Source organism: Aotus nancymaae, unplaced genomic scaffold, assembly GCF_030222135.1.
Source record: "Aotus nancymaae isolate 86718 unplaced genomic scaffold, 86718_ANA_hifiasm-v0.15.2.pri h1tg000003l, whole genome shotgun sequence".
NCBI lineage: Eukaryota > Metazoa > Chordata > Mammalia > Primates > Aotidae > Aotus > Aotus nancymaae.
This window is the reverse complement of record NW_026988414.1, coordinates 37,592,907-37,608,831: the sequence shown is the minus strand read 5'-3', so window position 1 is coordinate 37,608,831 and position 15,925 is coordinate 37,592,907. Positions and strand designations below refer to the sequence as shown.

The following is a 15,925-nucleotide window of genomic DNA, read 5'->3' as shown; positions in this document are numbered from 1 at the left end:
TAATCCCAGCACTAGCACTTTGGGAGGTCAACACCAGCAGATCAATTGAGGTCAGGAGTTTGAGACCAGCCTGGCCAACAGGGTGAAACCGTGTCTCTACTAAAAATACAAAAACTAGTTGGGCATGGTGTCAGGCACCTGTAATCCTACCTACTCAGGAGGCTGTGGCAGGAAAATCGCTTGAACCGGGAGGCAGAGGTAGCAGTGATTTGGGCAAGTCTCAATCATTTCAGGAGGTTTATTTGCCAAAGTTAAGGATGAGTGCCTGGGAGACAGGTTTTTTTTTTTTAAGACAGAGTCTTGCTCTGTCGCCCAGGCTGGAGTGCAGTGGCATGATCTGGGCTCACTGCAACCTTTGCCTCCATGGTTCAAGCCATTCTCCTACCTCAGCCTCTTGAGTAGCTGGGATTACAGGCCCATGCTACCACACCCAGCTAATTTTTGTTAGTATAGATGAGATTTCACCATGTTGGCCAGGCTGGTCTTGAACTCCTGACCTCAGGTGATACACCCACCTCAGCCTCCCAATGTGTTGGGATTACAGGCTAGAGCCATCATGCCTGGCAGGAGACAGGTTTATGCCTTTCTTCAAAGATGGTTTTGAGGTTTTCAGTACGTTGGAAACAGATGCTTGGTGCCTAAAAGAAAAATTAGCACTGAGACAAAGGATCTCTCAGCAAGCAATTTTTATTTCCTGTAGGAATGTAACCTTGCTAGCCATCTTGCTATGAGAGTACAATGAACAAAGGAAAAACAGACATATTTATTCTCTACACATTTGGGGTTGTCTTTACTGCTGTGTCTGATCTCCGTTGGCTGGAGCCAGACCTTACAGCCTAAATTAAAACCTGATCGGCTAACAACTTAAAACTTTTTTAAACAGGTAAGGGGCATAGGCTGCGAGCTGGGACATGTCTGTGAGCACATCCAGCACAGATATCTTGGTTAAAGTACAAGGACATAGAATATACTATATACCTGTAAGCATGGGATATTTAGCAGCTACATAGGATAGGGCTTAACAAAGAGTTATTAGCACACTTATGATTTATTCTTTAACAAGAAAGGAAATTTTGAAGAGGAACTTTTACTTCCCACAAATATTTAAAGGGGAAAGGGCAGATATTGGGTAAAGAGAAATATTTCAGAAATGTGTCAAAAAATGCATCAGTGGATAAGAAGACAAAACTGTTGCATCCTTTTGAGTCTTTGATTAGCCTTTTATAGAATACACAATTTTCACATGAGAGGTGGGTAGATGAAACAGCCATTCATGCCTTCATCTGGCTCAACAAATAGGCATTTTTTTTTTTTTTTAAAGATGGGGTTTCACCACGATGGCCAGGCTGGTCTTGAACTACCGACCTCAGGTGATCCACCCACCTCGGCCTCCCAAAGTGTTAGGATTACAGGCGTGAGCCACCGCACCTGGCACAAATAGGCATTTTTATGTAAGATTCTATAGACAGTGGGACAGAGGAAACAATCTGATATGCATTAGTCTCAGGTGAACAGAGGGATGACTTTGAGTTCTGTCCTGTGCCCTGCACCTGTGAAGATAAGCTACCAATTGCTATCAATTTACATTGCCAGGATGAAATTCAGCTGAACTGTTTTGGGGTAAAGATCTTGGGACCCACAAGGGGAAAGGTATGTAGCTCTCTCTCTCTTTTTCTTTTTTTTTTTTTTGAGATGGAGTTTCACTCTGGTGCCTAGGCTGGAATACAATGGCATGATCTCTGCTCACTGCAACCTCTGTCTCTTGAGTTCAAGCAATTCTCCTGCCTCAGCCTCCAAAGTAGCTGGGACTACAGGCATGAGCCACCATGCCCAGCTAATTTTTGTATTTTTGGTAGAGACAGGGTTTCACCATGTTGGCCAGGCTGGTCTTGAACTCTTGACCTGAAGTGATGTGTCTGCCTTGACCTCCCTGTTGCTCTTTGTAGCCATTTATTTAGGAAACAAATCAGAGATAGGTTTGTGTGACCTAGTTCTCAGCTTGACTTTTCCCTTTGGCTTAGAAATTTCAGGAGTCTCAAGATTTATTTTCCTTTCACACCTCAAAATCATCCTATGAAATAGACACTATTATTACTACCTAGGAAATTGAGATCATGGAAGTTGCTCAGGGTCACAGGTGCCAGGGTGAGGACTGGAATCCAGATACGGTAGGCAGATTTTTAAGACACCCCTCCAGTGTGCCCATTGTCTTTGGGGTCAAGGATCTCTGTTGAGTAGGCTGGCTAAGTTGCCCTGCTCAAAATTGTCTTCTGGTAGTATTCATGCCCTTTTGTTATCTCCTTACCTTGAGGGTGAGTTGCTTCTGATAAAGAGAATACAGGAAAAATAAAGGGACATCAATTTTGTGATTATTTCACAAAAGATTATGACTTCTATCTTGCTAGCAGACTCTATTTCTATTGCCTTCTCAGCTTGCCTTTTTTTTTTTTTGTACTTTAGGTTCTGGGGTACATGTGCAGATCATGCAGGATTGTTGCATAGGTACGCACATGGCAACGTGGTTTGCTGCCTCCCTCCCCCTACATCTGGCATCATTTCTCCCATGTTATCCCTCTCTGACCTCCCCCCTGCCGCTGTCCCTCCCTTGATGCCCCGCCAACAGACCCCAGTGTGTGATGCTCTCCTCCCTGTGTCTGTGTGTTCTGCTTTTTTTTTTTTTTTTTAAATGAAATGGACTCCTGCTATGTTGTCCAGGCTAGTCTCCTACTCCTGGGCTCAAGCCATTCACAACCTTCTGAGTAGCTGGGACTGCAGTTATGTGCCACTGTGACCAACTCAGCTTGTGTGTTTTGATGAAGCAAGCTGCCATGCTGGAGAGGCCCACATGATAAGGAACTGAGGCTGGCCAATAGACAATAAGGAACTCAGGCTCTAAGTCCAACAGCCCAGAAGGAATTAAGCCCTGCCAACAATCACATGAGCGAGTTTGGAAGTGGATCCTTCCCCAGTCAACCTGGCACTTTGACTGCAGCTTGTAAGAAACTGAATCAGAGGACCTAGTTAAGCCATGCCCAGATTCCTGACCCACAGAAACTATGAGATAGTTTTGTTTTGTTTTGTTTTTCTGAGATGGAGTCTTGCTCTGTCACCCAGGCTGGAGTGCAGTGGCACGATCTTGGCTTACTGCAACCTCTGCAGTAAGGTTTAAACAATTCTCCGCCTCAGCCTCCTGAGTAGCTGGGATTAGGCCCGGCTAATTTTTTTGTATTTTTAGTAGAGATGGGGTTTCACCATCTTGGCCAGACTGGTCTTGAACTCCTGACCCACTGATCTGCCCGCCTCGGCCTCCCAAAGTCCTGGGATTACAGGTGTGAGCCACTGTGCCCGGCCCAATCAGTGTCATTTTAAGCCACTAAGTTTTGGAGTAATTTGTTACATAACAATAGACAACAAGCAATACACCAAATGAATCTGATTGGCTCCAAAGTTCATGCTTTTCACAATTTTATTAGATTGTTTGCTACTACTCTATGCTGTTTCCATGTGCAAAATGATTTTCCATCTTTCTTTATTTTTATTTTTATTTATTTTTTTTTTATAAAGATGGGGTTTCACCATGTTGGTCAGGCTGGTCTTGAATTCCCAACCTCAGGTGATCCGCCTGCCTTGGCCTCCAAAGTGCTTGGATTATAGGCGTGAGCCACCACACCCAGCGGACTTTCCATCTTTCAATAGATGGTCTCTGCATCCCCTAGGAGAATCCCTGGTTCCATATGAGCTTTGTTGTCTCTAAATTCAGTCCCAGAATCTAGAAGTTCACCTCCTTTTTACTTATTATTATTATTATTATTATTATTATTTTCAGCCTGGATACAGGAAGTTTAATGTCTCTGCTGTACACATGATTAACACCCTTTCCCTTCCTCATCCTTATGCTGGCAATAGGATATGCACTAGAAAATTTGACTCTTAGAGTCAATGAATAAAAGGATGGGCTCATACAACTTCATAGCTCTTTTCAAAAAGGATGCTTATAAATTAAAGGATGTCCTAATGGGAAGGAAAGGTACAGAGCAAGAGGCTGTTTCACATTTTAGTCCATTAGTCTTTGGCAGAGCTCAACCAAGGCCAAATTTACCTAGGATGCCCAATGGCTGTGGGAATTTCCACAGGGTCAAGTAAGCAAACCCAAATGAACATGTTGGATTAAAAAAAAACTATAGAAACTCTTGAAGGAAGAGCTTCACCTTGAAAAGGGAAGAGGAAAATACTTGGAGGGGAAGGGCAGAGGGTCAGCGTGTGATCTCTGCTGTGGTGCTGGGCAGGGGCTTAGGAGTTAAGCCAAGGGTGCCGGAGACACTCGGCGGCAGTGGCTTTCTTCTCAGGGATCAGCTCCAGCATGGGCAGTAAGAAATCCGTGAAGCCAGCTGCCTCTTCCTGAGACCACTCATACTTCTCCACTAGAACCTCAAAAAGACCCCAAGGTTTCAGTTTCGTGATGTGTTTCAGGTCACCTTTTTTGGTGAAAAATTCCTTGGAATATTTTCCTGCCACAATGAGCTTGCGAGGCACCTTCCCCAGAAGTTCTATGATCAATGCAATGTGATCTTCATCTCAAGTGTACTTTTCCCATGAGTGAGGTTCAAACAAACAGTCACCTGTGGCCAGTTCAAAGGCCATGCATGCCGTGCTCCAGATGTCAGCAGGGGTATTATAGCCAGATCCTATTAGAACTTCCAAGGAATGATACTGTCTTGTTTGAATATCTTCAGTGAGATGTTTGTGCACCCAACAAGCATTTCCAAGATCAGCAATCTTCACCTTGAGCTTCTCTGCATTTTTTGGCTCAAGGGGATTAAGAAGAAAATTTCCAGCCGCGGATTTTCCTATGTTATCCAGTGGTCCATTATGTTCTTGCTCTTGTTCATCTTCACAGGGTATCTCTGCCCGAATGCTTTCTTGAAGTTGGCTAATGTGTTGTTCACTGAATGACTGATCTATAGTTGAGGAAGACTGGCACACCATGGTATCCGACACCTCAGAATTTATAGGTGTACAAGAGTCTTTCTTTTTTTTTTTTTTTTCTGAGACGGAGTTTCGCTGTTGTTACCCAGACTGGAGTGCAATGGCGCGATCTCGGCTCACCGCAACCTCCGCCTCCTGGGTTCAGGCAATTCTCCTGCCTCAGCCTCCTGAGTAGCTGGGACTACAGGCACGCGCCACCATGCCCAGCTAATTTTTTGTATTTTTAGTAGAGACGGGGTTTCACCATGTTGATCGGGATGGTCTCGATCTCTTGACCTCGTGATCCACCCGCCTCGGCCTCCCAAAGTGCTGGGATTACAGGCGTGAGCCACCGTGCCCGGCCCACAAGAGTCTTTCTTGAGATGTGCTGCTGTCTCCATTTTGGGAGCTTAGGAAACTAGGTTCCTGCTTCAATTTTTGTACATCACAGTCATTAGCATTATGTAGATCCTCTTTATGTCTCAATATTTCATTATTACTGTTCTGAGTATAATTAATGACTTCAATTACTCCATTGCAATTAATTTCTGCTGCACCACCCTCTGTATCACGTTCCATAAGTGTTTGATCCTGGCCAATGGTATTTGACTCTTCAAGTTTTTCTTGGGTCATTTTATTAGGTGGGTTCTCTTTCAAGGGTCTTTCAACAGGACTCTCTGATTCTTCTTGCTTGTTTGGTCTTTTTTGCCCAGGGCCCGACTCTTTCTCCATTTCCTCCATTTCCTGCATTCACTTCTCTAGTAATTCTGCCTGGCGCTTCTGCTTCTTCTTCAATTTCTTCTTCTTATTCTTTGACATTTTGTCAGCTGGTTTAGGTTGGGGAGCAGTACTGACTGCAGATCCAGAAGGTGGAGGAGCTCCAGATCGCTACCATTCTGTTGCTTCTGCAGCCAGCCTCCGAATGTACTGTTCATTCACTGATAATAAGATGTTCTCTGGTTTAATGTCAGTATGGATGATACGGCACTTGATGTGTAAATAATCAAGACCCTGTAACACATGCTGAATAATTTTTTTGACACAAGGCAGTGGAAGCCCCTGATAATTGGACTTGATGATCCACTTGAGCAGATGAAGCCCCAAAACTTCAAATACCATGCAGATATGTGTTCCATTAACTCCTGATATTTTAAAGTCATCTATTAGTTGAACAACCATTTCTCTTTTGGATCATTAGGGTCTGAATTGCGAACTAACTTCAGCAACCGGATTTCATCTAGTGCTGTTTCAGTGTAATGTTCGGCACTTTTAACTACTTTCATTGCCACAAATTTCTTCCCCTGAATATCCCATGATAACCACACTGTTGAAAAGTGTCCCCAGCCTAACTTTCGGATCACATAATATCTCCCGTTGAATAGATCTCCAATTTTTACAAGATGATAACCCCCTTTACAATAATCATTAGGATCTTCTTGCTCATCATCATCAGATCCCAGAATCTCCTCTTCCTGCTCTGGTAGATCACTCTCAGAGTGGGGAACAGAGCCTTGGTGCTGAGTTTCAGATTTCCTTTGGGCTTTGTCCTTCTTGGCCTTGGTCCTTTTCTTTCGGGCCTGGAGCGCAAGCACTTTCCGCTCCATGGTGAGACCGGCAACCTCCAGGCGCCTGCGCACTCGAGTCATTATTATTTTTAAAATTACTTTTGAGATGGAGTTTCCCTCTGTTGTCCAGGCTGGAGTGCAATGGTGCAATCTCGGCTCACTGCAACCGCTGCCTACCGGCTTCAAGCGATTCTCTTGCCTCAGCCTCCAGAGTAGCTGGAACTACAGGCCCATGCCACCACATTCGGCTAATTTTTTTTGCATTTTTAGTAGAGACAGGGTTTCTCCATGTTGGTTAGGCTGGTTTCAAACTCCCAACCTCAAGTGATCCACCCTCCTCAGCCTCCTAAAATGCTGGAATTACAGGCAGCAGCCACTGTGCCTGGCTAACCTCCTTTTTAGTTCCCTATTTTTGTGATTTAAGACAGCGAGACTAAATAGCTAGGTATTCCAACTTCCAGCAACTTGGGAATGCCATTGTCTTTGGGGTCAAGGTTCTCTGTTGAGTCGGCTGGCTAAGTTGCTGTGCTCAAAATCTGCCTCAGGGTGTTGCTGCAAATTTGGGTAAATACTGGAAAGATCGAGTCTTCTTTCGTTCTCCAGGCTCCTAGTTATAACATTTAGAGTGTCACTCTGATAGCACTTATACCAGTGAGAGGAATCATATGGTAGCTAGGTTTGCTTTTAGGGAAAAGACCCTGTTAAATAAACAGATCCTCCCTGCATCTGGCAGGCAGAATCCCATGGGGCCACAAGAGCCTGAAAACACTGAAAACTAAGGGCTTCCATTCCCGCCTCACACAGGTGAAGGGTAGGTCCTTGCTCCCTTCTTTAAGCCAGATTAGTGGGCGGAGCTGCCTTCAGTATCGCACAATGGAAAGGAGGAAGGGGACCCCGCCTCCTACGGGCTCGCGGGGGGCAGGGTCTGGTGGATTGGGCGTGAGTTAATTGGCTGGGGGGCGGGACGCCACGGGTTGGCTCCGCCCAGGCGCTCTCACGGATCCCGGGTGGAATGACGGGAGGGAGTCCCGGCAGCTCCTAACTCCCAGCGATGGCGTCGCGGTGCCGCGCCCAGTCCCCAGCCTGCCGGCCGGTACTCACCGCTACCCCGAGTTCGTTCAGACGGTGAGATTTGGGGCGGGTCCGAGGCAGCGGCGGGACGCTACCTGCTACCTGGACCATGAGGAACGGCCAGATCCGTGGGGCCGGTAACGGGAGCAGTCGCGGCACCCGCTGAGAGGAAAGAGGGAGCGGCGGCGCGGCAGGGGCGCGGCAGAGGCTTGCCCGCGTCTCGGCCATGTCACTGCTCTGCGTGCGCGGTGAGTGCGCGGACTCGGGCGGGGAGGCGGGGTGTCGCGGAGAGGTCCCTGCACCCTTCCAGTGGGCGTCCGGTGACCGTCTGTCCCAAACTTTACATCCCGTCCGTGCTTTGGAGGACGATTATGTTAACAATCATTTATAAACATTTGAAGAGTTCTTTCCTCTCTGGTTTCCCTCCACGCTCCTGCAAGGGACAATTAGCTCTCCGTTCCGGTAGCCATGTGACAACGTTGTTGGCTGGCAGGCTCATATCCTATTAAACAGTGACTGGGGTTCTCTAGTGAGAGTGGACGACTTAGGAGACCGCGGATGGTTGGTGCCTATGAATGGTGGGCAGCCTCCCCTTCTTTTGCTCCTCCTCCTTGCACCGTAACACTACAGTATGCTTAGGAGCAGGTTCTTTTTTTTTTTTTTTTTTTTTTTTAAGATGGGGTTTCACCATGATGGCCAGGCTGGTCTTGAACTCGTGACCTCAGGTGATCCACCCACCTCGGCCTCCCAAAGTGCTAGGATTACAGGCGTGAGCCACCGCGCCCAGCAGTAGCAGGTTCTTTTATCACACTTTGAACGCGTTAGTGGTACAGCTGTCACATACCTTCTATTGCTTGTCTTGTCCCCTGTCATTTCCCTGAGTACCAACCTGTAGTATAGGCTAAGATTATTTTTCTGTTCCACTTGGGAGGATGTGGTGACTGCTTTTGGAGCAGAGCATAAGAGGTATAATTTATTTTTATTTTAGCTTGCATCACAGTAACTCAAGGTGAAGGGCCATTATTGCTCTTCCCCCGAGGACACTTGATCCATATAAGAAGATATCTTAAAGTAAGAGCTTTGGGGTTTAAGATGAGGCATGGTGCACGAACTAAGCTCCATGTGGGTAGAGACTGTTTCTTAGTTTTTGTATTTCTAGAGTCTGACGTAGTAGAGGCTTAATGCTGGTTTTGAATGAATGCAAGGACTATGACTTCAGAGAGATTATCTGATCAGAAAAAACAGGGTTTGGATTAGCCATTGAATATGATCTTGGGGAATTCAGGTTACAGCCTATCATATCTGATGTGTCTTGATTGTGAATGAGAGAGCATTTGTCAACTAGAGCCTTTTCCTGGTACATTTTACTGGATAGAGTTCATATTTCTTTTGGCTCTACAGATTAAAAGCATTGTTTGTGATCTCTCTGATAACAGTGTTTCCCCCAGCTGCTGGCAAATGGAACTGCTTTGCTCTGTTCTCTTCCACTGTGTTGTTAAATCTGCATTAACCCAAAATGGATTTGGCCATTTCCGGGGATTATGAGACATACAGTTTTTCTTCTTTCATGGTTCATTTTTCATTAATGAAAATTTTGCTTTGCTTTTAGTAAGATATTTTCTTTCAGCAGCTGGACTCTATTTATTCCTTTAGATCCCTGCTGCTGAATAGCAGGATTTGGGAGAGGTTGGGCTTTGCTATGTCTCTCAGACAGTTTAATTCTCTACTGCCATACTATATTACAGAGCTGGTCCTTATGAAAGACTCTTTAGGCAGGAGCACTCTTAAATCAGAAATTCCTATTTAACTGAATTTAAATAACTTAACTACCGGTGTTTTCATTTGTTTTAATAACTGGCAGGTTTCATTGTCTAGAAATTCTGCTATTTAGCTAACTTCTTTCCCTTTTTAATGTTAGGTTAGGCAACTTCCTTCTTTTTTGAATCTGGAGAAATGGAGATCAGCAGGTCATTGTGTTTTTGAATAGAGATCCAGAAGATTTTAATTACTGTGTAAACAAGCAGGTACCTTGTATGCAGATATTAACATTGAATGGTAAAGTATTCATCTTGGGAAAACTTACAGAAATGAATCAAAATACATCATTTTATTTCTTTTTCTTTTTACTTTTTTGAGACAGAGTCTCACTCTGTCACCCATGCTGGAGTGCAGTGGCACGATCTCGGCTCACTGCAACCTGTGCCTTCCAGGTTCAAGTGATTCTCATGCCTCAGTCTCTGGAGCAGCTGGAATTACAGGCGTGAGCCACCAGGCCCAGCTACTTTGTAATTTTTGTAGAGACAGGGTTTCACCAAATTGGCCAGGCTGGTCTCGAACTCCTGACCTCGAGTGATCCGCCCATCTCAGGCTCCCAAAGTGCTGGGATTAGAGGCATGAGCCATTGCACCCAGCACAAAATACATCTTTCTAAAATGACATTCCTTGCATTATATTTTGGCAGTAGAAATGTTATATTCTGAAAGCAGCCTATGTAGTGATATTTATTACAACTCAATTTCAATATATCTTGGAGTAGAATGAATTAGAAACTTCCAGTGCAGTCAGAGTTCAAAAAGCAGTTAACTTGATGTAGAAATTGGCAAACTGGGCCAGGCACGGTGGCTCACGCCTGTAATTCCAGCATTTTGGGAGACTGAGGCTGGCAGATCACCTGAGGTTGGGAATTTGAGACCAGCCTGACCAACAAGGAGAAACCCCGGCTCTACTAAAAATACAAAATTAGCCAGGCATGGTGGCGCATGCCTGTAATCCCAGCTACATGCCTGTAATCCCAGCTACTCAGGAGGCTGAGGTAGAATCTTTTGAACCCAGGAGGCGGAGGTTGTGGTGAGCTTATAATCGCACAATTATACTCCAGCCTGGGCAACAAGAGCCAAACTTCATCTCAAAAAAAAAAAAAAAAGAAAGAAAGAAATTGGCAAACTGGTATTGATTTAATCATTCCTAAACATTTCATTCAAGAAGTCAGTTTTTTTGTCTTACTCTTTAATCATGCCTTATTGCCTCCAGGTTTAAGGCTCTCAGTATTCTGACCCAAACCTTCCTTGCAGCCTATCCTTATGCAGTCTTTGCTCTAGCACTAGCACTGTTTATTCTTGCCTCTGCTCTGTTCTGCACATATGCCCCCTGAAATACTCATTCCATATTTTCTGCTTATCTAAAATATATTCTTTCTTTCTCAGCTAACAGTCTACTTTTTTTTTGTTGAAAACTTCAAGTCCCCAGTCCACAGTGATCTCTTTTTTCTTTAAACCCTCAGAGCACTTGTGGTCTGAGCAGTACCACTAATTTGGAAATGAATCATATGCTACCTGCAACTGGTATTGTATTGTGATGCTTATGGTGACACAGACAAAGGAGGTAACAGCACTGGTCAGATCAGATCTGGAATTCTGTGTTCAGCTGTGGTATTTCCATTTTTTTTTTTTTTTTTTTTTTTGAGACGGAGTTTCGCTCTTGTTACCCAGGCTGGAGTGCAATGGCGCAATCTCGGCTCACCGCAACCTTCGCCTCCTGGGTTCAGGCAATTTTCCTGCCTCAGCCTCCCGAGTAGCTGGGATTACAGGCGCACGCCACCATGCCCAGCTAATTTTTTGTATTTTTAGTAGAGACGGGGTTTCACCATGTTGACCAGGATAGTCTCGATCTCTTGACCTCGTGATCCACCCTCCTCGGCCTCCTAAAGTGCTGGGATTATGAGCGTGAGCCACCACCCCCGGCCCGGTATTTCCTTTTAAGAGGCATATTGAGAAGGTAGATTATCTTAAGAGGGGAATGATTAGAATAATAAAGCATGTAGGAACCAAAGCATTTAAAGAATATGAGAAATTTAGTTCTAGAAGATTTTAGAGGAAGAAGATCATAATAGTACATGAAGAATGTTTTAAAAACTCTCTCATAGAAGTTATATCACCTTTTTTTGTCGCTCCAGAGGACAGAACTGGGACAAGTGTGGATCAATGGTTGAAAATGACAGGAAATTGGATTTTAGCTTAACTTAAAGAACAGTTAGGGTTGTTAATAACAAAATGGGCTACTTAGGTTTTTTGACACTAAACAGAAATTGAATGAGTGGTAAGAATGTTCTAAAGGGGATATTGACCATTGAGTGGGTGACTTGACTTGAATTTTTTTTTTTTTTTTAATCTTTTGAGACTGAGTCTCTCTTTGTTGCCCAGGCTGGAGTGCAGCGATGCAATCTTGGTTCATTGCAACCTCTGCCTCCTGAGTTCAAGCAATTCTTATGCCTCAGCCTCCCGAGTAGCTGAGACTACAGGCACGTACCACCGTGCCTGGCTAGACTTGAATTTGTAAGAAAGCACTCTTATATAGAAATCACTTAGTCTTTCTTCAAATATTTCCTTAAGTATAAAGAAATATAAAAGTCTTTGGCTGGGCGCGGTGGCTCATGCCTGTAATCCCAGCACTTTGGGAGGCCAAGGTGGGTGGATCACTTGAGGTCAGGAGCTCGAGGCCAGCCTGACCAACATGGAGAAACCCCATCTCTACTAAAAATACAAAATTAGCTGGGTGTGGTGGTGCATGCCTATAATCCCAGCTACTCGGAGACTGAGGCAGGAGAATCACTTGAACCCAGGAGATAGAGGTTGTGGTGAGCCAAGATTGCACTATTACACTCCAGCCTGGACAATAAGAGTGAAACTCTGTCTAAAAAAAACAAAAGAAAGAAATATAAATCTTTAGTATGTTTTGACACAGCTTTACTTATAATACCGATACTTTTTTTGGGCTTCCATAGGGACCACTACCACGTGAACAACTCCAGTAAGGTAAATCCAGGATTTTGTTTGATTTTCATTGTCTTGGTATTCATGACCAAGTTTCTCCAAGCAAATTATAAACATTTTTAGAACTGAAACTTTCCATAATATTTCTTTGTAATTTTTACAGTGTTTATAACAGTGCTTAGATAATGTAACTTTGGATTTTTCCCCCCTAAAATTAATATATGCAGGCCAGGTGTGGTGGCTCTCACCTTTGGAAGGCTGAGATGGGTGGATCACTTGAGTCCAGGAGTTCGAGACCAGCCTGACCAACATAGAGAAACCCCATCTCTACTAAAAACACAAAAATTAGCCAGGTGTCATGGTGCACACTTGTAATCATAGCTACTTGGGAGGCTGAGGCATGAGAATTGCTTCAACCCAGGATACAGAGGTTGCAGTGAGCCGAGATCACGCCACTGCACTCCAGCCTGGGTGACAAAGTGAGACCTTGCCTCAAAAAAAAAAAAAATAAAATAAAAATTTTCATGGACCTACCTCCTGCCAATACCATTGCTAACTTAAAAAAAAATTTTTTTTTTAAAAAGATGGGCTCTTACTATGTTGCCCAGGCTGTATTTGGACTCTTGGGTTCAAGTGACTCTCCCTTCTCAGAATCATTAATAGCTGGGACTATAAAGGAACACACCACCCAACTATTGTTAACTTTTTAATTCATTGTTTTTGTTTTGTTATTATTATATATGCAGGATAAGAAGTTGAAACAGTTTAGAGTGTGAAGTAGATAGAAAAGTTCTCTTGTCCCTGTTCTGTATTCTTCCCAGAGGTAACTACTGTTTACTGTTTCTTCTCTATCCTTGTAGAAATTTTCATCTGTAATGATGTTGAATGTATAGTTGAATGTACACAGTATTCTTCAGCTTGTGTTTTTTTTTTAACCTCAATGATATATTTTCTTTTCAGGTCATGTGAGTCTACACCAAGCTTGTCTAACCTGTGGGATGTGGGCTGCATGTGGCCCAAGATGGCTTTGAATGTGGCCCAACAGAAATTTGTAAACTTTCTTAAAACATTATGAGATTTATCAGCTATTGTTAGTGTTAGTGTATTTTATGTGTGGCCCAAGATAATTCTTCTTCCAGTGTGGCCCAGGGAAGCCAAAGTTTGAACACCCTGGTCTATACAACTCTTTTGAATGGCTACAGAGTATTCTGTTATATAAGCAAATATAATTTAAACAGTTTTATATTGATTATATTCAGGATATTTTTCTTTCCACTATTATAAACAGTGCTACAATGAGCATCTTTGTAGATGGTTTTCAAAACTTTGTTTTCATGTTTGAGACAGGGTCTTGCATTGTCACCCAGGCTGGAGTGCAGTAGTACAATCATGGCTCACTGCAGCCTCAAACTCCTGGGCTCAATCTATCCTTTCATCTCAGCCTCCTGAGTAGCTGGGATTACAAGTGCATGCCACTATGCCTGGCTGATTTTTCTATTTTTTGTAGGATGGAATTTCCCTATTTTGCCCAGGCTGGTTTTGAACTCTGGGACTCAAGTGATCTGCCCACCTCGGCTCCCAAAGTCCTGGGATTACAAGTGTGAGCCACTGCACCTGGCCAGGTTTTTTTTTTTAATTATTATTAATTTTTTTCTTTCCAACTTTTTTTTTTTTGAGACGGAGTTTCGCTCGTTACCCAGGCTGGAGTGCAATGGCGCGATCTCGGCTCACCGCAACCTCCGCCTCCTGGGTTCAGGCAATTCTCCTGCCTCAGCCTCCTGAGTAGCTGCGATTACAGGCACGCGCCACCATGCCCAGCTAATTTTTTGTATTAGTAGAGATGGGGTTTCACCATGTTGACCGGGATGGTCTCGATCTCTTGACCTCGTGATCCACCCGCCTCGGCCTCCCAAAGTGCTGGGATTACAGGCTTGAGCCACCGCGCCCGGCCTTTTTTTTTTTTTTTTTTGAGACGGAGTTTCGCTCTTGTTACCCAGGCTGGAGTGCAATGGCGCGATCTCGGCTCACCACAACCTCCGCCTCCTGGGTTCAGGCAATTTTCCTGCCTCAGCTTCCTGAGTAGCTGGGATTACAGGCACGCGCCACCATGCCCAGCTAATTTTTTTTTTTTGTATTTTGAGTAGAGACGGGGTTTCACCATGTTGACCAGGATGGTCTCGATCTCTTGACCTTGTGATCCAGCCGCCTCGGCCTCCCAAAGTGCTGGGATTACCAGCGTGAGCCACCGCGCCCGGCTCTTTCCAACTTTTAAGTTCAAGGGGTACATATGCAGTTGTGTTACATTGGTAAATTGCATATTGTCATATTGCAGAGGTTTGATATACAGATAATTTTGTCACTCAGGTAATCAGCACAACACCCAATAGGTAGTTTTTAGTCCTTACCCTCCTCCCACCCATAGATGGTTTTTGTTATATGTTTAGAGATCTCCAATTAGCTTTCCTGGACTTTGTGTGTGATTTGCTCATTGCTGTTTTCTTTGGCATATAATTATACTCAGCTGGACCAAATGCCTCAGTGTCTCAGATCAACATCCTCTGTTAGAGGCAGATCCTTCACCAGCAGATAGTATTTTTCTATGCCTATTTTAAAGACCAAAGACTCTGCTCTTGTAAGTAAGTTTGACCTGTGATTTCCATTCTTATTTGTATTTTATTTTCCATGTGAAGATGTATTACTTGCTTTTTTCTTTTTTTGATACAGGGTCTCACACTGTTGCCCAGGCTGGAGTGCAGTGGCACGATCATAGCTCATTGCAGCCTTTACCTCCCTGGGCTCAGGTGATACTCTCACCTTAGACTCCCAAGTAGTTGGGACTACAGGCTTTCCTGTAAAGATAGGGTTTTGCTATGTTTCCCAGGATAGTCTTGAACTCCTGGTTGTCAGCAATCTGCCTGTCTGAGCCTCCCAAAGTGTTGGGATTAATACATATGAGCCACTGTGCCTGACTGCATTTTTAAAACAGAACAAAACAATGTCACTGGTGATGGTAACAGGACCAAGTTGATTTATATTGTGATTTGCCCTTTAAAAAACTTGTTACTGGACAGGTGAGGTAGCTCATGCCTGTAATCCCAGTACTTTGGGAGGCTGAGGCAGGAGAATCACTTGTGCCCAGGAGTTTGAGACCAGCCTGGGCAACATAGCAAGACCCCATTCCTACCAAAAAATATTTAAAAATTAGTTGTGCATGTTGACTCATGCCAGTATTCCCAGCTACTTGGGAGGCTGAGGCGGGAGGATGACTTGAGTCCAAGAGGTTGAGGGTACTGTGAGCCATATTCGTGCCACTGAACTCTAGCCTGGTGACAGAGCCATCTAAAAAAAAAAGTTCATGGCTTATCATTAATCATCTATCTAATTAGACACATTGCTTTTACTCTAGGGAGAGTCCAAAAATTTCGGTTTACAGTCATTGTGAAAAGTAGAAATGGTAATGATTTTAGAGTTTTCAGGCATAAGGTCAGGTACTTCTCATCTCCTTTTTCCTCCGAATGTTATTGTCATCTGCCTCAGCTAACTCCCTTTTGCCAG

The 15,925-nt window shown here is 44.1% G+C and overlaps 2 protein-coding genes across 4 annotated transcripts in view; one reads left to right on the top strand and one right to left on the bottom strand.

Annotated features, from left to right (window-relative positions):
- Positions 1–4,176: 4,176 nt before the first annotated feature.
- On the bottom strand, positions 4,177–6,667 carry LOC105724523 (SRSF protein kinase 1-like). The gene is given in 3 exon segments (XM_064376047.1): positions 4,177–5,024; positions 5,319–6,152; positions 6,155–6,667. Coding segments are annotated over 3 exon segments (2,025 nt in total). The 5' UTR covers positions 6,612–6,667; the 3' UTR covers positions 4,177–4,290.
- Positions 6,668–7,553: 886 nt separating this feature from the next.
- Positions 7,554–15,925, top strand: part of UNC13B (unc-13 homolog B) — a 234,758-nt gene continuing 226,386 nt past the window's right edge. For 2 of the 3 annotated variants that reach the window (XM_064380317.1, XM_064380316.1), the window contains exon 1: positions 7,554–7,849. In XM_064380317.1, coding sequence (XP_064236387.1) covers positions 7,828–7,849 — 22 coding nt within the window. In that variant the 5' untranslated portion in view covers positions 7,554–7,827. The remainder of the gene's footprint in view (positions 7,850–15,925) is intronic. The other variant, XM_064380312.1, reaches the window with a different exon arrangement.